Below are 24,501 nucleotides of genomic sequence, written 5' to 3' on the forward strand. Positions count from 1 at the left end.
TATAATTATTGTTTACTAGTTTATTTCTGCCAAGACATTGTCTCTGCCAGTCTGCTCTCCCATAGTCTGATTTAACCCATCAATCCAATAATGCCTCTTTGTTCTGATGGTTCTCCAAATTTCCATTTACTAGTTTTAGTTTAGCTATCAACTAATATCACAAGATATACACATGCTCTATCCACTGTATTACAGCTAATCATATTGTCACATCCTGACAATATTAATTTCTTTGCTGTCTGATTTCTATCCTGAGTAACCCAGATAATATGTGCCATCATTCTTCTTTAATATCTGCTAGCTTTGAACACAACCACATATGTGCTACCAGGTCTCCATGCTCCGTCTTTGTAACTTCACTGATGGGCCTCTATATTTGGAAACATCTTTCTCAATCTCTGTGGCACAAAAACATATTTTAGAGATATTTCTATTCAAATATCCTTAAATGGTAAGACATCACAAAATATCTGGACATTAAACATATATTTATCAACTTTCGTTCATCTAGTTCCTCCCCTGAAAGCCACTCCTATTTTGTCTGCACCTTATCATACTATAAGATTTAATTACTTTAGCACCTTATATGCTTTGCGCACAAAATGTTTCACACATAGGTCTTCTTCTCCCATGAGTCCTTTCAATAAGAGCTATGTCTAAGAATGTGTTTTTAACAAAATATATGCCTATTCCATATTTTATCATACATTTATTGTTCGTCAAACTCTGCGTGCAAGAATAGCAAACATTGATACTTCTCTAGTCCCTCCACAAACAGGCCAGTTTCACACACACTTCACCTGGTCCCAATATATCCCTTTTATTTATCTATTTGTTTATTTATTAACATTTGATTACTGTGAAACTCCTACTGGGTAGAAGCCTATTTTCAGCAGAGGCACTGGGAGAAAAGCTCCAAATTATTATAAAATATTTTAAAAATAATAATTTTACAATCTTTAAAAATAAAACAAAAACATTTGCAGTTTAAATAATGATAAATTAGACATAATATAAAACCATTACTTAAAAATCGATACAGGGTATATGGCAATCATTTAATATTAAGAAAAGTTTTAGACAGTTTGTTAGTCGAATACAAATAGGAATTGCAATATGAATTAAGGGAAAAACAAGCTTATGGTATATATACATAGAAAGTCAGGGAAGAGAATTAGATAGCATTAAGGAAGGAAGGAAGTGAAGAAGGGAGAGTAAGGAAGTATAAGGAGTGAAAAAATACTGGTTCACATTTAGGGATATCATTTATCCTGGGTTTCAGCAAGAAGAGAGACAACTTTTAGTTAGGAAGTCTTTCCGAGTGCTTTCAAAAGATTGTAGGGAAGTTATAAACCTGATGTTTACAGGTAAGGAGTTCCAGGCCTTTGCAACTTTGTACGACTACAGAAAATACCCAGCAGATTTGCTAGGTTTGTAGACAGACAGGAGTTTTTGGTCAATAAATTGCAATGACCGACTAGGAACATAGTTGTGCAAAATGTTTTTTAGTGCTGGACAGGCAGATGGATGCTGGACAATTTTATAGATGGTAAGAAGTTGTGTATATGTTAGCTGATGTGGCAGTTCTAACCAATTTATGCTTTTCAGTGCTATACAGTGGTAGGTTCTGAAAAGGTATTTGCTGAAAATTTAGCAACTTTGTTATAGCATTGTTCAAGTTTGAATTTTTGTGAAGCCTGGAGGTTAGAACTTGTAAAAGTGCCATAAAGAAGAGTGTGGGGGGGAGGGTAAGTAATGCCTAGTATAGATTTCCTCTGGTATTCTTACTTTTCTGTCTCTGGCTGGAAATATATACACTCATGTATTATCACTGACACCTTGAACCGATTTCTCATAAACACAGTGCCTTTTTCATGGCATAAGCTAGCTCTTCCTCTGTGCACTTATCTCACATGTGTCTTACCTTTCAAAATTTTCTTAATTCCTATCATTAACTTCAGAACTGTTTTCCATTTTTCATTTTGCCTCTGAATTGAAAGACATTACAAGAACAACTGCTTAATGTGACAGGACTCATAATGCTGAGTCTCAGACTGTGGGGAATGAACAACCAAAATCTGGACTTAGACAAGCTAAGTCCGAGAGTGTAATTTCTCAGAATACTCCTTTTTTGTTAAGGTATGGTGTTCTTAAAGTTGGTGTGTGTGTGTGTGTGTGTGTGTGTGTGTGTGTGTGTGTGTGTGTGTGTGTGTGTGTGTGTGTGTGTGTGTGTATATATATATATATATATATATATATATATATATATATATATATAGAGAGAGAGAGAGAGAGAGATGGATTTTTGACAATTTGTCAAAAATCCATACCTTGAATGGCAACTGATCAAATGTGATTCATCAATCAGCAACCAATGAAAACTCAACATAAAAAACAAAAATGTTCTTTTGACGTGGTTTTACTTTTGTACATACTGCATACACAAATTTCACTTTTCTTTTAATGGACTTTAAAAAGTACATCAGAAAAATGAATCTTAACTTGTTATTTGAACAAGTGGTTGATCCACTGGATCCACTTAGGATATCCAACATCTTTATTCCCCGTATTCACCTAATAATTGCATGTTTTACACAAATTTATGAATTAGATTTTTGTGATGCACTTAAACCAAAAAGGGGAAATAAACAGAAAACTTGTTTCCATGTGAGAAATAATTGTTAAAAGATTTAAGTAACTACAAAAGAAATGGGAGGCAGCCTTGTCATTATGGGCAACGCCGACTATGTGGCTAGAATGTATAATTTACTTGGTGAACAATCTTATATCAACATGTGACTTAATGAATTTAATCATCCTGCTAGGCAGGTCAAAGACATGTTGAATGACATTGTTCATAGAAAACAGCACTGACATGCATGAGATCAGTTTTTTGATTGTTACTTTCCCCACTATTCCTACTATCGTTGGCATTCCAAAGATTCATAAGAACATTAAGGGACGTTCAACGAGACCTAGTGTCAGTGCTAGGGATCAGTCACCCACCCTAGTGCTAAGCTTTTAGACGAAAAGTTGAAGCAGTTATTACTTCAAGAAACACACATCTGCAGAGACTCTCAAGACTTCCTTAGTAAAATTCATTTTCTTGAATATAACGACAACTGTCTTTTTGTTTCAATAGATGTTAGAGATCCTTACATTATCATTCCACATGACATACAGTAGGTATAAAATGGTTTACAGAATATTTATTTGAACATGGCGTACCTCAGGTTAAACTTAATACCTATGGGACTCTGCTTGAAATTGTGTTAGAGAACAACTATTTCATTTTTGAGCATCAATATTTTTGCAAAGCACAGGGCTTGTTATGGGTTCTGCTTGTGGGGGACTGTTTGCTAACATCATGATGCAAAATGGGAAGAAATGTTTCTTTTACGTCTGACTTTATGCACTTTTGTACTTTATACACTTGTTATCTGGATGACATTTTTTGGTGTGGAAGGGTAACATGGCAGGTTTTTTGAAATTCTTTAACTACATCAAACTACAAACTTTCTGAGGTTTACTTATGAAATAAACTGCACCATTATAATTTATTTAGACATTCTACTCATTAAAGACACTGAGAATTGTAGACGTGTCCCACATTTACTGTAAACCCACCTTTTCAAATGCTTGTCTGCACTTTTCTAGCTCTCACTCCACCACCAAAAACGTGCTGTTGTGATGGGCCAGTTCCTTATAGCTGCATTTATGGTGTCCAAATCTGAAAATTTTTTTGGATGAATACAAACTCATTAAAAACATGTTTGTTGCTTGGGATTACCCAACTAGTTTTGTCAACCATTTGATGTATGAAGTTATAAATGTATGTGTAAGAAACTTTTTTGTCCCCATTTTAAAACATTCTAACAGCCCACCTGATCAAGCAATGCTCTTTTTCTCCCCACTGTTTTCTGAAACTAACGGGGGCAGTAACACTAACCATTCGTCCATAAAACCTATTGACACTAACACTGACCCTACTACTAAATTTCCTTGTGCATTTATTACACCATAGAACACTGACAATGTTACTATTAGAAAATACGGACTAAAAATTGGGAAATTCTGAGGGAGGAAAGGAATATTTTGGAAAAGGTGGGTGGTAAGCCTCCTATTGTGTAAAAAGATGGTAGCTACTTGAAATCTATTGTTGAACGTTTTGCAACTAATGGTAAAAATGATAAAATAACAAAGTGTGCATGTTCTTCTATCTGTAAATATACACTAGCTTGTACGTGTTTTAAGATTAATGATAATCAGTTTTCCATGCAAAGTCAGTTTAACTGTTGTGCTAAAGCTGTGGTCTGCATTGCCTTGTGTCAAAACTATACAGCCTACTACACAGGCAACACAGAACACAGATTGAAAGATCAGATCTATGAGTATATTAATGACATCAGAAACCAAAAAGAGACAAATTATTTAGCTAATTATGCTGGTGAGACATCTGGCCAGTCTTTTAGATTTGTTAGTAATGAAAAAGTTATAGTGGGGAATGTAGGGGACCATAGCAGCTACTTTTAAAGAAGCATGAGCTGTTCTGGAAACTGAAACTTAATGCAGGTATATGGTCAGGATCAAATGACCACATTTCTATAAGTGGCCTATTGAAACTGAATGCATTACAGAGATACATGTATTTGACTTTTTAACATATACGTAAATATATATTTTATATAAATATACATAGTTTTAACAATAGTTTTTATATTTTATAATACTTCTTTCAGCTTGTATTTTTTACAATTTTTTTCCTTGAATTGTGTTTGTTAAAAAACATTATACCACTTTAAATGTGGAAGGAAGCGTGACTGTCACGTGATGCATGATGTCACATGATAACATATTTAAACACCAACTTTGGTAGTTTGTTTTATCTGAAGAAGTTTGAAATATTAATACAAAAGTGTTTATTATGTTTCAAGTGTATTTTTTTTCTACACTGTGGAGTGAAACTTTAATCAGAGTCTCTGTGGTAAGTGCACTTTCTTGTATATTCCTAAATGAGTTTATACCATTGCCTCAGAACTATTTTAGAAAGCATTTCAATGCATACAATAATAAAGGTAGCACAGAAACATATAGTACTGGTAATCTTTCATTTAATTCTAAACTTATTGTATTCCGTTTACAAATATCCTTCAAACTTTTCTTCAACTTTTCATATGCCTTATTTATGGAGCACTCCATTGTACTCCCTTACTATCTCTATATACTTAATATTATTCATCCTTCTGTAAATAGACATGTTTCCTTCCCATATTCACTGCTGAAATACAGTTGCCACTGGAAACATTTTATCTTATTTGTTTTATACAACAATATGCTGCCAAATGTAGCAGTATCAAAGATAACATGAGCATCCTTCCTGGGATATTTCAAAGGAATCAATGTCATCCAATTGTGAAGACTGAATATAATCACACACGGACAGGGATATTTTATACACCCCAACATCAATCATCTTTAATTGACTGTCTGGCCGATAGGGTCTTAATTCCTTTAGGCACCTCTTTACTGAGGATGTACAGCAGGTACCAATGAAGACATGAAAGCTTGCTATCAGAAAAATCATATATTAGCAAATGGAAAAGGTTTTCTAGCTGGTGCCAACAACATAACCAGTGCCACTTCAGTGCTTGTTGTTCTCTAGTTTTATAATTTTTGTGAGATTTGCTATCCTATGGCCTTTCTTATTGCTCTAAAATGGTTCATTTATTGGTAATTTCAGCATGTCTGCTCATGGATCCTGCATTTTCTATGCAGTCTCATGCCAAAATGTTCTTGAAAGGGATTTTCCATAAGAAGCCTCCAAGAAAACCAATGGCCCCTCCAAGGGATTTTATTTTTGTGTAAGATAACACTTTATCCATCTGAGACAACTAATCTGTTTGACTTGAGTTTCTTAATATGGAAAACAGTTTTATTGATTGCTATGACCTCTGCAAGATAGGTTATCTGAGTTCCATGCTCTTATTGTGAGTCAACCCTATCTCATTTTCCGCAAGGACAAGGTTTCTTGAGAACAAATTCTTCTTTTATGCCTAAAGTCATATCCAGATTTACTTTAAGCCAAACTATCCATCTATCCCTTTTCTTTCCTGAATCTAAACAAATGAGGGAGAATGGATACTCACTACCTTGGATGTCCACAGACAACTTAGGTGCTATCTTGAGAGAGCTAGATCTTTCAAATCTTTGGATCTTTTATTCATTTATTGTTAAAGTAAGAAGAAGGGACATGTCAACACAGAATATTTCTAAATGGTTGTCAAAGACTGTTACCTTTTGTTATACTAACCATAAATAATCTCTTCCAGGCAAGGGCAAGGCTCACCCTACCAGGGCCTTGGCTTCATCTATGGCTTTTTCAAAAGGGCTATCTTTCTAGAAGCTGCTACTTCGTTCTCTGGATTTATTTTTACAATGAAGTATAAGCATTATTCCTTGTCTAGATCCAGATCAAGCTTTGTTTAGACCATTTTCCAAGGAGTCAAGTGCTCTTCTCTTTCCATTTCCTGAAATGTAGTAAGGTAGGTAATCTACCCATACAGCTAAGGCTGCTGTAGCAGTGATGAATATGAAGAACATAGTACAACTATATAAGTAAACTTACCATAACAGTAAATACTCAAATGACCACTGCTGTAGTATCCGCTTGCACCCCTATCACCCTTGTTTTTTTTTTTATTTCAGGATATGAATATTTATTTACTTATTTAGTTAGTGGTTGGTTAGTTAGTTACTTAGTTACTTAGTTAGTTAGTTAGTAAGTCAGTTTTTGGTTCTAGCATTGGTTCTAGCATTGTCCTTTTAGGGCTCAGTCTCCCTCTCTCTGCTGACTGGAAAGCCCTGAAGGGCTTGGCTCCCAATGTGGTTTTTTGGTCAGCTCAGCTTGAGCTGCCTGACAGTTTGGGCATGTGGAAAGTATCCTGAAGATTTGGAAGCTGGCTGGCTATTATATCTTTGGTAGGATATCACCCCATATAGCTAGGGCTAAGATTACTGCAACTGCAACCATTTGAACATTTTCTGTTATGGTACGTTCAGCTTACTTTCTTTCCCATTTCTCCCTTTTCTATTGTGATTGAAAAACCTATATTTTACCAACAGCAGAAACTCAGTAGCATAGCATTCTGTGGTTCCATCAAACTGAACTCCCTTGCCATTCATTGTTGTCTACAAATCTGTATATAGACACATAAGAAATATATTAATTAGTAGTATTTTTGTTTCTTTGCTCCATTTTAATAATGCAGGTAAAAAATATAGCATAACTGTTAAATAAAAGGAGCTAAAGCAAAATAAAAAAGAATGGGTAAGGCAGGAACCTGAAATAAGATATGGTAGAATAATATTTTGTACTTAAAAAGTAAGCTCTTGTGAGAGGAGAGAGCAAAAATTAATTTTTCCTCACACATGCTCAGTGAGAGATTTCCACTAGTGTGGGTAACTATTTCAAGTTGCATGAATGTCAGAATTGTAGATACTTATCTATTGAGAAGCAATCCAGTCAATGCTCATTCAAGCTATAGAGACTTACATTGAAGTCCTACAATCTACTGGCATCCACTGTGGCAAAGAAGGGATGTGTGTGTGACAATATTTTAGTTTTACTGGTATACGAGAAGGTTAATTGTAGTTTTTGAACATTTAGTATAAGTACTGTTCAGAAGCCAGCATTTTTTCTTTGATCTGAATGAAATCTCTTACAAGAAAAAGCACTAAAACTGAAAAAGAAAATATGCAGTCCATTTAGAAATAGGATAATACCTTGTACACCTCTAATTACAACCATTAACTGCCAATGCAAACAAAATATAAAGCATAAATGCTAACATAAGGCCAGTGGACTGCCTAAGTTATATATTAATCAGTGTGATAAGTGATTTTGTCTAGAAAACACATAATGAAATGCACTTTATATCCTTTAAACATCCTATGTAAGATTTCTGAAATGTCAGTTTCATTTTTTCATAAGCAGTGTAAAGCATTATTCAGCTGTTTACCTGGAGAGAATGAAGTGTGTGTTAAAAAAATATGTATTTAAATATATGTGAAATGCTAGTTTAAAAGCAAGGTAGTTTATAATGCATTTTATTCTATTAATCATATAACAGAAGGGATAAATTCATGTGTAAATGCAAGTAGCTTCTGAAACTGCAGTGTGCTTTGACCCCTGACCCTGGCAGCTGCCAGCTCAGCAAGCTTAATGTTTATGCTTTTCATAAGTGATTATCTGCTGGGTCAGGAAATTAAATGTGTAAATCTTCCTCTCCTTCCTGATAAGATAACTTGTCCTTGTAAATAATGAAATCTTCCTTTCCTGATGGAGTAACTTGCCCTTGTAAGATAAAAACACAGCTGTGTGAGAAAGTGTAACAGAACAAAGACATGCATTAAAAGACTGAAGCTGCTATTGTATTCAAACTGATATGAGACCTTTAAGAAGTAACTTTACAGAAAGACATTATGACTGACCAGCTGGATAGCAAGGCCGTATTGTATCTAAAGGAAAAGTTTTTTTTAAATGCACTGCATCAGCACTATTAGATGAATAGAATACTGTTAGTAAAAGTGATGTAGACGCCTTGTGACTAACCACATCAGTAAGGTGGGCATAACTTGAATGCAAACACTATAAATTATTCTGTACTTCCTGCATCATGTCAGACAAAATTCTGTACTTGTATGTTTTTTTGCCTCCTGGTGTACACTAGTAAACTTTTGAATCTGAATCTCCTGTGTATTGAATTATTAATTTTATTTAACAGTGTGAAACAGAAGAAACATATCAGTCATCAATTGTATATTATTACTGATATGAGCTCAATGTTAGTTTAATTTTCCTACATACCCATTGCATTGCTGTTCATTAAGAAAACACCGACAGATTCCCCAGAGTGATCAGCAACACACAGGAAAAATGTGTGGTGTCCATACAGGTTATGGGTTCCCTGAAATAAAAGAAAAAAGACAAAGTCATTCATTGAGAAATGTCCTTTATATCAAGAAACTTCAACCACAGCCACAGGCATACTCTTTGGAACTTTGTAGTTCATCCTTACTATGGAAATACTGCTCTGTGTGTCTCTGCGGTTAAAAAAATGCATTTCTGAACTGGGAGTATTTAGAATCTGTAAACTAATAACAGACCATAGCAACATTCTGTCTGAAAATTCCTGGAAATATTTGTTATTGTTCCTGTCGCACCTAAATATGCTTTGCTCCACAAACACTTCCACTTGTTCTATTTATCAAAAGGAATAATCTTGTAAATTCCAGCAAAAAAAGTCTCTAGCTCAATATATGCTTTGGACATGGATTCCTTTGCTTTCAGCAAGTGTTGGAAAAGTATCAACTTTCCTAAGAGAGTCTGGGAACTGAGTGGCATTTTCTATGTACTTTTATACAGCTGATGGGAAGCCTTTCTAAGAGATAAGGGTCTCATATTTAGTGTCATGTAAACAGTAAAATCTTATTTAGTATGTAGTTTTTACTTCTGTGTTTATACTGTTAGTGGCCAAACAGCAGTAGAAAATGTCACTTCCTGTTTACTGAGTATTTTTTATAATTATAAGGAAGAATCAGAATCATAATCCTGCGGTAGTGGTGTTGCGGTAGCGTTGTCGCCTCACAGCAAGACGTTGTCCCGTTCAATTCTCAGCTAGAGCGTCTTCTGTGTGGAGGCATGCGTGAATGAGCATGCCTTCTTTGAAGGTTGTGTGTCAGGGCTGGTAACTCAGCACGTAAAAATCCACTACCAAACATTAGCGGACCGGAGTTCCGCTGTGGCGACCCCTAACCGGGATAAGCCGAAAGACACAACAACATAAAGAAGAATCATAACCCACCCCTATTTTAGAACAGAGAGCATCTCTGGAAGGTTTATCAAATAAAACTTGGAATTTGTAATTATTTAAGGCATAAGGATGATGTACTACTTTTAAATATAATTACTAAACAAGTTAGCCAAACTACATGCATGATACAGTTTCAGTGTGCTCACGCTGATTTTGTTATAAAGTAATAAAGGAATAGTAATTCAGCCCTTGCATTACCTTTACAATGTTTCGCCTCTTCATTTTTCTATCTCTTACAATGTTTCACCACTTAAGTTCTCTTTCTGTCTTCTCTCGATACATGCACACACGTGTATATATAAATATATATATATATATATATATATATATATATATATATATATATATATATATATATGTATATATATATATATATATATATATATATATATATATATATATACATATATACGTACACATATATATATATATATATATATATATATACATATATATATATATATATATATATATATATATATATATATATATACACACACATATATATATATATATATATATATATATATATATATATATATATATACACATACACACACACACACACACACACACACACACACACACACACACACACACACACATATATATATATGGTAATGCAAGGGCTGAATTACTATTCCTTTATTACTTTATAACAAAATCAGCATGAGCACACTGAAACTGTATCATGCATGTAGTTTGGCTAACTTGTTTAGTTTATAAACACATATATATATATATATATATATATATATATATATATATATATATATATATATATATATATATATATATATATATATATATATATATATATACATACACACACACATACATATATATATATATATATATATATATATATATATATATATATATATATATATATATATATACACCGTATTTCCCCAAAAATAAGACTGGGTCTTATATTCTTTCTCCTGCAACAAATAGGCATTAGGGCTTATTATCAGGGGATGCCTTATTTACCCGCACCATACAACAATCTATCTTTATTCATTTTTTCATGTACAAAAATTTACATTTATTAATGAACACCGACATTTATTCATGTACAAAAATCAACATTTATTCATGTACACAAATTGACATTTATTTCGTACTTTTCTATTATTGGACAACAGTTCTAATAACGGGTTGACAGTTGTGTGAGAATTCTATATAAACAGTGCAACAAACATTTCAACTTCAAAATATCTGCACCTAGGCTTTCACAGTTATTCAAATATGTCATGTCATCTTCTTCTGGAACATTGTCATAAGTGTCCAACCCCCAGCCTGAATTTCTTGTGATTCCATTTCCTGTAGCAGTATTGGCCCCAATCTGTCATGCCTGGCAATAGAGCTCTCCTTAAATGAGCACTGCTTGTCCAAGTAGCCTGCTCGTAGTGCATTGGCAACACAGCTGTCAGTGATTTTATCCCATGAATTTTTCACCCAAGTCACGACCTCTTTCAGGCTAGGCTTCACAAAGTTTCCATGCTGAATTCTCTCCATTCTATTTTCAATGTAGTCATTGAGTTCCATGTGCAAATGGTCCTTGAATGGCTTGTTTATTGCAATATCAAGAATCTGGAGATAGGCAGTCATTCCTGCAGGAATCATCATTTGATCTATACTCCTCCGTGCTAGGAATTTCTTCATTTCTTTAGCACGGTGAGTGTTGGCTGAATCCCAGACTAGCAGACCTCTTTCGCCACCTTGCAAAACAAGCGGCAGCATTACATCGACCCACTTCCTTAGAACTGCTTGTGTGCACCAGGATTTTCGGTTTCAAGAATGTAAATGCCTGAAACACATTCAGTCTTATCTTTCTTGCCCTTACTAATGATTAGAGGTGAGGTTTTCTTTCCATCTAGATGAATTGCCAAAATACAGGTAACACGTGCACTCTCGTAACCAGTGGAGGGAATGTAGATTGACGAGGCACCCCTCTGATCAATTGTTGTTTGAGATCCTTAGCCCATAAACACTGCAGTTTCATCCATAGCAATCATATTGGAGAGTTGGTATTTAGAAAAGTCAATGACATCAACAAAGGACTTGAACCAAGTGCACATTTAGTAACTTCAGTATCTTTTAGCTTGAATAGTGTTGTTGATGTTCTTAGAGACAGTTCATATTGCTAAAGGAAGCCATCCAGACAATGTTGTGATGCTTTGAATTCTTCTGCAGATAATTTTAACTGTGGTGCCATTGCAAGGACAGATGCTTGAATATCAGCCCTGCGCACAACCAAAGCCTATGCTTTCCTGTTAGCAATCCACTCACAGATGATGTAATCAAGCTCAGGAAATAATGATTGCCGACCTGATCCACACTTACACTTCTTAGCATTTCCCTCATCGGCCTGTATACTGAGGTTAACGTATGCTGCTCACCATTTTCAGACCATTCGGAGATCTAACTTCTTCTCTTTACAGAAAGCCTCAGATTCTTTCCCCGGGAGTCCTCCATGATTCCTTTCTTGTACTCAATGGAATAGCTCTTTCTTTTTGCACTCATCTTGTGTGTGTGGGGGGGGGTTAATTGAAGACTTACTCGACTGGATTAGCAACACATAATGGAGCCAGTTATGAAGAGAAGACACTACCACAGCTGCTCATTATCATGAGCGTGGGATTTACGCACATTGTCTGTACTTTGAACAAAGTACACCTGCATGGGTTTATGTGCCAAGGATCTCAACCGTCAAGTGTGAGTGACGATTAGGGTTACAGTAAGAATCGTGGAGGACTCCCAGTGAAAGAGTCTTATGACTTTCTGCAAAGAGCAGAAGTTGGGTGTCAGAATGGTCCAAAAATGGTGAGCAGAGTATGATAATCTCAGTCAATGGGTGTCAGTAATATTGTTTTAGAATTCAGCAAGTCTGTCATGTGTTGTTGACGATATTAACTGGGGCTTATTTTTGGGGTAGGGCTTATATCATGACCACCCTGGAAAAACCATGCTAGGCCTTATTCTCTGGTTAGGTCTTATTTAAAAAGAAATATGGTATATAAATATATATATATATATATATATATATATATATATATATATATATATATATATATATATATATATATCTACATCACTGAGGTGGTTGAATGGGACACCAAAAAAAAAGAAGGTAACAGCTGATCGAAAATCAGATTTAATGTTGTTAGCTTTGGTTTGGTACATGATAGTGAACAGTGGGAATTAGGGAGTTTGCCATTCCCCCACTGTAAACAATCTCAAATTTGATAGAGATAATTAGCAGAGGTTGGAGGTGGGGTGCAGGAGGATTTGACCCCCCCACAAAATACTATTTTTTGTGGGGAATTTTTGATTTTTTTCCCCAATCGACCAGTTTCTGTCAATTATTTAAGTATATGACTAAGTTGTCATATTGTCATAAACTCATGTGTGTTTGTAAGCATATATATACATATATATATATATATATATATATATATATATATATATATAGATATATATTATGTTTTGTGTATGTATGTATGTACACACACACACACACACACACACATATATATATATATATATATATATATATATATATATATATATATATATATCAGCCTTTTTAGAGCAGAAAGAGATAGTAGGTAAAATGAAAGATATCAGACTAATTAAGTGAAGATGTACTTGCTGAGAATAAATCAAAGAATTAAGCCATCTGTGCACTCATGCCAGCAGTACCTTGGATGTGATATCTGAAACATTTGAATGTTGATTATTAACTTAGAGGTGCCAAAACAGCTTCTGAAATCCATGATCTGTCTTAAAATATTTAAAGCAATCTTAGAAACTGGAACACACCAACACTATAAAGAAAAAAGGAAGAAGGTGACCACAACCAACGAGGAGCTGCTGTAACAAAAGTGTATAAATTGCTGCTCCCCAAAGAAAACTTCCAGGCCCATAAACGCTCCAAACAAGTTTATTCAATGAAAACACAAAACTAAAAACGTCGACCTAGGTTTCGTCCGCTGTACGAACTTCATCAGAACACCTCATAATACATCCAAAAGTTCTTAAATAATATGCACAAGCATGCTAATGAGCCTGGTACCCAATGAAAAGCATAGGCAAACATTTTAAATACTTAAAGCAGCAATGTAACTAAATTAGATCATGTATAGATAGTGTATAAAACCCAAGGATGCCCCTCACCCCTCCAAAAATAAAATAAATTAAAATTAAATTGATGTGAACAACTAAATACTTTCTAATGTGTATAATGCTTACATAAAACCTCGATATCTAATAATACTTGTGTGTATGATGACATATGAATCCACAATGTGTGTACTATGTAATTGATATGCAAGGGGGACGATAAAATCCTAAAATCAAATAGCACCCTATATAATAAGCACAATTAATCCTGAATATGTCAAATCTCTCAAAAGTTAAAAAATGTGTATGTATGTATAAATGTGAGTATATAAATATATAAATATGTATAAAATATTATATATGTATATAAAAACTATATATATAAATAAATAAATAAATAAATAAATATATATATATATATATATATAAGAGGTAGTGTACAAGAGGGTACCCTGTGTCTGAAAAGGACCAACATTCATAAAGGGTATTGATGGATGTCAAAAGAATCCAATTACATACCATTTATCACATAAACTCTTTAAAACAGAAATTAGTAAAATTAATACAATTAATAAAATAACCAAGATCATGCTAACTACCCTTAATGTTATTTATCCATAAAATTGGCTTAATACTTATATATTCATTAAGTCCTGGATATTGATTAGCATTCAATAATATCTGCACTCTCATTTCTGACAAGTCCAAATTGTATTTAGTACACTTTACTTGTGTGTCCATCATCTGGTGTACGACACCGAAAAATTTAAAAGAGTGACTTCCAAATTGATTTATGTGTCTAGCTAGGGCGTTTGTAAGCTTGTTGTTTCTAATGTCAAGTAGATGTTCTTTTACCCTCTCTCTAAAATGCCTACAAGTCTTGCCAACATAAAAACCTTCACACTGTTGACAAGCAGCAATATAAACAACATTTTTAGTGTAACAATTTATGTGATGGTTAATTCTAAAATTGTGTCCATTAACAGTCACCTTTCCTTCAGTGTTGATTAAATGCTTACAAGTCGAACATCTACCGCATTTAAAACTCCCCTTGGGTTTATGTGAATTATTATCAATATTAATATTCAAACCTTCAAATAATTCTTTAAATGATATGTCCTTCCTAAACACGTGTTTCACACTACCCGTAAACATGCCCTCAAGTGATTTTTCTGCACAAATAAATTTCCAATTCTTGTTAATTATATTAATGATGCTCGGGGACATACCGTTGTATGTAGTTATATACAAAGGGATATTATTACATATAAAATTTCCACCGTCCACTGCTGCACTAAATTGATTATCCCTAGTATTTATGGTATTACTATGTAAAATTGCCTTATATGTGCCATTATTTCTCTTAAATTTCACTTCATTGGCTATATTATTACAAAAATCCTGCGGGTATCCCCTATTTAAAAATAGACTAATAATATATTGAATTTCATAATCAAAGTCCACATCCTCACTGACCATTCTGGCAGCCCTCACCATCTGACCCTTTACCACTGCTTTCTTTTGGTGGTGAGGGTGCCAACTATCAAAATGTAAGTAAGCTTTGGTTTGGTACATGATAATGAACAGTGGGAATTAGGGAGTTTGCCATTCCCCCACTGTAAACAATCTCAAATTTGATAGAGATAATTAGCAGAGGTTGGAGGTGGGGTGCAGGAGGATTTGACCCCCCCACAAAATACTATTTTTTGTGGGGAATTTTTGATTTTTTTCCCCAATCGACCAGTTTCTGTCAATTATTTAAGTATATGACTAAGTTGTCATATTGTCATAAACTCATGTGTGTTTGTAAGCATATGTATACATATATATATATATATATATATATATATATATATATATATATTATGTTTTGTGTATGTATGTATGTACACACACACACACACACACACACACATATATATATATATATATATATATATATATATATATATATATATATATCAGCCTTTTTAGAGCAGAAAGAGGTAGTAGGTAAAATGAAAGATATCAGACTATTTAAGTGAAGATGTACTTGCTGAGAATAAATCAAAGAATTAAGCCATCTGTGCACTCATGCCAGCAGTACCTTGGATGTGATATCTGAAACATTTGAATGTTGATTATTAACTTAGAGGTGCCAAAACAGCTTCTGAAATCCATGATCTGTCTTAAAATATTTAAAACAATCTTACCTGGGGTTAATTTGTCAGGGAAGTTTTTTCTTTTTTTGGTACATTTTTTCTGCTCATTCATTGGGCTTTACTGGGAAAGCTTACTTTTTGAATATTGAAACATTGTTTGAAGACATAACAGACACTTGATGTATGTCTGACAGTGCCAGCTACTTATCCTGAGATTACTAAGACCTTCAATACTGTTCTGCAATAAGAAATAAAACAATAACAGGGCATGCTAAATTAAAAATATTAATTGTCACCTTGTGTGCAATCAATGGATAAACCACTAGTTATGCAAACTGCATAGCAATTCAGGGTGGGCAAACAGGCGTTCCTGGTGTTACTTGTCTCTGTTATCTACCACTTCCTTCTGGATGCAAAATTTGGAACTGCAAAATGCATTACAAATATGACTGCAGAGTGGGTGCCCTTACCTCTCATACTCCTAGCGCAAAAAATCTGGACATTGTCTAGAATAATCCGGGGACAAAGGACCAAAAATAGGGACAGATTTTAAATACTGACCATAGAAACCTAGAGAGCTGTAAGAATAACAGAATTTGTGTTAGCATGTGTTTTTTAAAGGGTGTGAAGGATATGAAGCATGAATCTCAAATGTATGCCATTAAATAGTGACTTCAGATGTCAGTATTTTCAAAAAAAAAACCACAAATTTTATAAGGAATATACCAAAAATATGAGGCAAAATCTTGACATTCTACAAAAATCTGCATTGCTGAGAGGTATATGGGTAATACAGTTTCTCAAAAATGGCCCACAAATGCCCCCCCCATAGAAATGGACTTAACTTTAATGTCAGTAAAAGCAACATCATGAGACTTAGTGAAAAGGATGTACATGATAATTACAAAATAAATGATCAAATCATTACAGAGATACTATCATTAAAGCCCTAGAGATAAAAGATGACAAATATTAAACTTTGACTGGGACTGAGCAGTTATCTGCCAGCATCATAAAACCATATTCAGCAGCCCACATAATTGTAAAAGGCATGCAAGACAAAGGGCATCACTGTATTATGTTTAACACATTAATCAGGCCTATTATTATTATTATCAGTGCTGCACGTTTTAGCCTGTGATCAAGCCACTTTAAAGAATTTGAAACACTTGAAAAACCTCATTACATATATCATAGGACCGCAGGGCTATCTATTCATAAGGGCCTCAGTAACTGTCATTATAGTCTGTTTCATAGGTTATTAAGAAGTGAACTTTTTCTGTTCTAGATGCAATGGATTATATAGTTGCATTTGAAAGATCATTCTAGGAATGTAAGAAGTTAGATTAGGACAGTTAATTCTAAAAATAAATATCAATAAGTGAACAGAAAATGTAAGAGATATATCATTGAAAAGTGCTTTCTAATATGATAAGTTTCACCTTGTATTTGGAAAAAGTCATTAACTTCCTTTAAAAATAATCTTAGAAAGTACAAAATGTTATCATAGCGGTTATAACAATGATGTGACTGAAGGAAAGTAGAGCATATGATTAAATCGAATCTTCGAACTTACATCACTGACAGTGAATGTGGCTCATTTGGCAGTATGTTCACATAGGTGACAGTGGTGTGTCAGTCAGTGTACTTCACTGTCAAAAAGGAATTACAGTGAAACTAACCACTCAGATAGTTGCCTCCTGAGGTGTAAGCAGTGCACCTTATTTATAGTGTGAATGCAAATGACTAAAATTAGCATCTATTAGTTATTACGATAAAAAGTGCAAATCCCTAAATAAACAATAATTCATGTGATTAGTAATTTTCTGGAAAAGCACAAATATTTACATATAGTACAGTCAATAAAGAAAATTCTATCTTGCTGTAATATATAAAAAAGATATATATGAATATATATATATATATATATATATATATATATATATATATATATATATATATATATATATATATATATATAGAGAGAGAGAGAGAGAGAGATGTATAGAGAGATATAGATATGGGTCTACTTTGTTTGGCTGAAAACACATTTGGTCGAAATTCACTTGACTAAGCACACTTAACTGAAAGCTCACTTCACTGAAAACTCATTTGGTTGAAACTCATTTCATCAAGAGTTATATATGGCCTTTACCACACTGTAGTGTGATCCTGGATTTAGAATATAAAGTAATGGAGGTGTGGGGGTGTAGCCCCCCCCACATAGTTTGACTTTAAATTGTCTTGTGGAAAGAGTTGTTCATTGCACTTGCTAGTATACATGTCTATGGTTTAAAACATTTAAAATAGGTGTGAGGCTATGCCCAACACACACCCCAATTTGGGGGGGCTGTGCACCCCATACCCCCTTTACTTTATATTCTAACTCCAGGATCGCACTACAGTGGGGTAAATGCCATATATGACTTTCAACTAAATGAGTTTCGACCAAATGAGTTTTAAGTGAAGTGAGCTTTCAGTCAAGTTTCTTAGTGGTCAGTTTCGACCAAATGTGTTTTCAACGAAAGCAGACCCATAGATACATATATAGATTTGGATATGTGTGTGCATGTGTGTGTGTGTGTGTGTGTGTGTGTGTGTGTGTGTGTGTGTGTGTGTGTGTGTGTGTGTGTGTGTGTGTGTGTATTAATAAACCCCAGTGAAATCAGAAGTAACAGATTCACTAAGTAATTTCTATCTTGTACAAAATAAACTGAGAAAGGAAGAAAGCTAGAAATAATATAGATGATCATTATCGGTTTTCTGATCATAGCCGTTTTATTTTGTTTTCAAGACCTGGATGCCAAGAAATGTACTTTGAGAGTGAGCTGTGCCACACAGAGATTAGCCATCAAGAAGAGTGGCAGGAAGTGCAAAAAAATTATTAAGCACTGTTAAGCACTTCACTCATCCTTTTTTTAATTTTTATGGATACATTCTTTAACAACTTAGTGCTGCTCTTCTTCATTGCTCACTGAATGATCCTTCATGCTCCAGCACATTACTAAAGCATAATAGAGATCAGAGTTACTTAACAAAAGCTTATTACGTACCTTTCTGAGATCAGAAAGGTGCTTAACAAGCTTGTCTTTTTCCTGATTTTGAAGAGTAATTGCTGTGTTCTATTCTCCATGCACTATATAGGCTTTGCCCAGGGGTGCAACTATAAACACACAAACTGTGCACATTCAGTTGTACCTTAGGAACAATGAATGAATAAATAAATATCAAGAGTTTGCCAGACATGACTTTTGAGAGAATGTGAAAAAAATATTTTAAAACATTTGTGCAGAAACAAAAATGATCCAAGAAAGGGCAATATCAGCAATATGATGCAGTATTTATGATATCATTTTTGTGACTGAAAGGGTTGGGTTTCATATAATGATTAAGGCCTTTTTCTCATGGTCACAAGGTACAGAGTTTGATTCTGATCTCAGGTTATTGGCTAGGCTTAAAAAATTGACCCTTCAAGGCACTTAGCTAAGTATTCACCTAAAAACCTATAAAAATATATACAGCACATCTGGGAAATAAGTCCGCCCTGATATATTAGACACCATATTTTGTTTAGTTTAGTTTGTGATTTGATCATATGAGCAAGGAGTATAAGATTCTGTAGCTGGTGAAAGACAATCTTCAGCAATATAGCAGAAATGAGGACATGTTTTAGAAGAATTTCTCAGGGTTATGAAAATGCAACTAAGCATCTAAGTTGCTAATACACAATGTGAAAGTGAAATTTAATAACACAAAATAGGCTGTACTAAAATAAGAGATGCACTGAATGATTTCATAGGATGTATGACAATTCAAAATGTTAAAGAAGAATCTCCCACTAGTAAGAGAAGAGTTAGGGAAAGTATTATTTGAATAGTTAAAAAAAATAGCAACATATGCTCTTCTGGAATGAGAATTCTGATGTGAGAACTAGGAAGACAAGATAACATGAGACCTACAGTATAGTAGACAGATGTGATAGAGAATCATATTTTAGCAGTATTGCAGTAAGATTTATGAGGGAAAAAGAGTACTGAGCAGTGCGTAAGACTAAAGAGATAATTTCAGTATGAGATAATAAAGTGTCAAATGACCTTAATGGCTTATTCAAAGTAGAGACATCACAAGAAGTTGATGAATTCCAGTGAAGATAACAAAATAAATTGCAAAATACTTAACAGATCATATAGTGAAGAGTCGTTATGCATTACTAGTAATGAATGAGATGGAATCATTATGAAAGCAATCAGACATTGTAATGGTTTTAAGGGAAACCATAAAATCTTACATCCCTTACAGGAAAGATACATGAAGAAATGATAACATTTACATTTGAGTAAAACATGAGAGAAAATATAAGTAAACTAAATGTATTTTCTCTTTACTCTTAGTCGGTGGGAATATTGTATTAGAGTATTTAGAGGTGGGCATGCCTCTACCACATTGGGAGCTGTGGGTGGGGGGTGCTGCAGAAACTAAGAATACAGATGCTGAAGTAATATTTGAAATGCAGAAACTGAAAATGAAATGCTATCTTGTACACAGTCTAAAACTGTATGGAGTACATTAAGCATTTTTTTTTTAATTTTAAGCCTTATATGCCCTTGTGGGGGCAGACATCCTAACATGATCCTGATCTATTGGAAAGGTAATTTCTGTCCATAATCCCTCATGGACATACAGCTGATGAGGCTGCAAGGATGAAGTCTCTGCTGTCAGATCAGAATTCCATTTATTTACAAGACATTTTGTTAATCCTGATAATCCTCATTAAAAGTGTTAATTGTTTTACACAGCTTTCACATTTACTTCATATGTATGTGTTACACAGTCTGTAAAATAAACCTTGCAGAAGTATAACGATAGAACTGAGATAGCATATTATGTTTAAAAAGTAAAATTTTGCGAGTTTCATTTACCATTTTCCTAACTTCTTCCTTCCTGGAGTCACCTATATTATCATATTTCCTGGCTTGTAAACCTTAGTTAACAAGCAAAGTTGCTCTTATTCATTATTAGGCTTCTTCACCTTCAGGCTACTAAAGGTTCAATATCTTTATTACCCCAAGGTAGTGAAAGAATGCAGCTCTAATTGGCAGGACACAGTAAAATAATCTATGACATTTTAATCGGAATAGTATAATGGCGCTAGTGGGTGTGAAATAACAAAACGGAGCTACAGGCTTGGTATACATGCTTCAACTGGCAAGAACCTTTTGGGTGTGATAGGTATAATGATGTAAGAGCAAGAGAGACAAATTCCTAAAGAAATTACCATGGGATTTTAGTCATTATCAACATGGTGTACACAAAGGAAGCTGACCAGGATAGAAATGTCACAAATGAGAATAAGATTTAAAGTTGTACCTTTTCAGTATGTGTATGTATAGTGATCATTCTGTAGGGAAGGAAATATACTCTGCAGAAAAAAAAATATTTGTGGTTTAATGATCCACTAACACAATAATCTTGCTCTTATTATTTTTTGACTATACTAATTCATTTCTTATCTTCCAGTATTGAAACTCCATATCAATAGTATTCTGTTTTACTATCTTAATTTTACTTAACCATGTTTTGAGAGGACAAAACTCAAATGTGCTTCATATAATTTAATTTAAGCACTACAGGGCGATATATTTTGATCATTTTATTGTCTGCTTACTTCAGGGCATATTTTATTCTATAAAAACAATTCAGTGTTTTTGCAAGAATCAGCTTTTCCTCAGAAAAGGTTTAGTGTGTCTTCATATTTTGCTTGCATATTGTTTACTGGATGTGGGCAGCTGTGGTGGTGCAACGATTAGCGTTGTCGCCTAACAGAAAGAGGTTCGCCCATTCGATCCTCATCTGGGGTTCCTTCTGTGTGGAGTCTACATGTCCTCCCTGCAGTCATGTGGGTTACCTCCAGGTGCTCTGGTTTCTTCCCATACTCCAAAGACATGTAGGAGGTTGATTGGTCACTTTAAATTGGTCCTCGGAGTGACTGAGTGGTATGGATGAACGACTGAGGCAGGGCTAGCCAACTGGTGGTGTAAACCTTGGCTCAAGATGATTGTCACTGTTGAAGTGACACCCCGACCCCATGTGCAAAAATGGGAAATGGGGTTGAAGATGGATGGATTGTTTACTAGATATAAGTAAAAAGAAAAACAGACAGGAATGCTCCGGTAAAGCCTCAAAGTATTATTGCTTTTTAATCCAATGTGCAATTTCATTCAACTCCCTGGTTGAACTTCTTCAAATAAAAATAGTTCTCTCATACCATTTCATTTAAAACACATAATTAAAGAACACATGTTTCAAAAACACCTATCACAATGTTGCAATAATTAAAAGCATAATTAACACTTGTCTGCCCATTATCAGCAGCAATCAATGGGCGGAAACATGAATCCTCACTTCAAAATAAGAAAGTCATATATAAAACATCATACATAAAGAAACCTAGTTAAATGTTTTAACCACAATACAAGTACGGGTACAACAAACAACTCAATCACATACTTACAATACAAAGTAACACAACCTTCTAACACATAAAACATTAAAATGCATTGATCTTCTGGTTAGATGTATCCAAAATATATCAAAAGCAGTTTAAATCAATGCACCAAATCTAAGAGCATGTCACTATAAGGTGTACCATGATAACAGAATGGACTGGCAGTCAACAACAGTCACTTACTGTCAGAAGTATAGAGTTTCTTTTTGTTGGTCATTTACTTATGCAGTCACCCTTGTTCTTACATAAATATGTTAAGTAGAAAACATTTACCTTAATAAGGCTTCTTTGCAAGGGGAAGCAATTCAAACCAAGGCCTTTGAATATTAAGAAACTCTGTCTCTGATGGTTTACATCCTCGGATCCATCAAAGCAAGTCTCCACCCCATACCCTGATAGTCATCTAGTGGGCATGCTGTATTGGCAACCGGCTACCCTATTGTCAGCAGCAAGCCCAGCCCACTAACCAAGTTAAAGCATGCTCATATATCTTCCGAGCATAAACTATCGATTTATAAGTACAGAACTAATGATGGTAAACAAATCATCCAGTTCTTACAGAATCTCTGCTATTGTGAGATATCTTCTGAAGATCTATCAAGTGCAATGTTAAGCAGAATGGACCCTCCCATTGAGCCAGGGAAGTACAAGTCTGAATTAATGAAATTATTGATCCTGGGCATATCAGATTATGATGTTATGTTATACTGTGACCATCACTTAGCCATTTTAATGAACCAATGTAGGTTAATTTGGCAGGAAGGAGAAAGACTCTCTAAAGTAACCCAATTAGTCAGAGAACCAGGAGGGGAATAAACTACTTTTAAACAACACCTGTATAGGGTGGAGGAGGTCAATCTAGAAGCATTAAACATATATAATTCATTTCAAAAAACCTCATACAAGCTTCATATAGTTACCTCCTATAAACACCAATGTTTAAACAACTCTAGCCACTACGAAGTGCTACAAACACACATGATGATACCTATAAGTATAAATCATCTAAGAGGTAGAGCATATAATTAAGAGATACTATGGATAAGCTAGTCAATTTCATATTACATTTCAATAAAAAGTCTAACTCCTTAAAAGATCATGAAACCCTTCAAGGTGCCATGGGCTGACACAATAAAAAGAGGCATCTAAAATTGTACATCATCCAAATGCTAACATATTTATGGCTATATAAGCTTAAACATTATACGCATGACCTGAATGGATTCATATTAAGTTACAATTTCAAAGGTCATGTCAATGTGTCCACTATATCTAAAATTATCTTTCCAAGCTTTTCAATTTTAAGATGCATTTGATTGAACAGGCATCATTCAGCCCTGGATATTTATATGCATCTAGCTTAATTTGCCATAGCAATTTGAGTTCTTCTAATTTTAAACTATTCGGGCCTCCCCTTATGTTATGTGCAACTTGATCAATAGCTGAATATTTGAAAGAATGGCATGTGAAGCATGACACATGTTTCACCAAGGCATTTTCTAGGTTGCCCTTGCCAATAGCATATTGGTGCTCGTAGATGTGTTCATGGACCTTACGGTTCATTTTGCCTATATAATAGGCAGGGGATTGCTGGCACTTGGCTAAATATATGACCGCCTTTGAATTGCAATTGAATTTATGCCTGATTTTATAATTCATGCTGTTAATGTCAAACTATTTAGTTGCCCTGATATGTCTGCAAAAATTACAGTTCTCACATCTAGACATGCCATCTAAATTAAACTTCCTTAATATTTTACCCTCCAATAAGTTTTTCAGATTTGGACCTCTTCTATATGTAATCATAAGTGGGTCCTCTATTCTACACGACAAGTTTGTGTTACTTTTGAATATA

At 34.3% G+C, this 24,501-nt stretch overlaps 1 protein-coding gene across 1 annotated transcript in view; it reads right to left on the reverse strand.

The window, feature by feature from the left end:
* The window catches only part of LOC122801170 (maltase-glucoamylase, intestinal-like), a 516,102-nt gene that overhangs the window by 430,875 nt on the left and 60,726 nt on the right, over nucleotides 1–24,501 (reverse strand). Inside the window, exon 8 of the mRNA XM_044070733.1 lies at nucleotides 8,867–8,966. Coding sequence (XP_043926668.1) covers nucleotides 8,867–8,966 — 100 coding nt within the window. The remainder of the gene's footprint in view (nucleotides 1–8,866; nucleotides 8,967–24,501) is intronic.

The sequence above is a fragment of the Protopterus annectens genome, chromosome 4.part1 (assembly GCF_019279795.1).
Source record: "Protopterus annectens isolate FY-2018-M chromosome 4.part1, PAN1.0, whole genome shotgun sequence".
Taxonomy (NCBI): Eukaryota; Metazoa; Chordata; order Ceratodontiformes; family Protopteridae; genus Protopterus; species Protopterus annectens.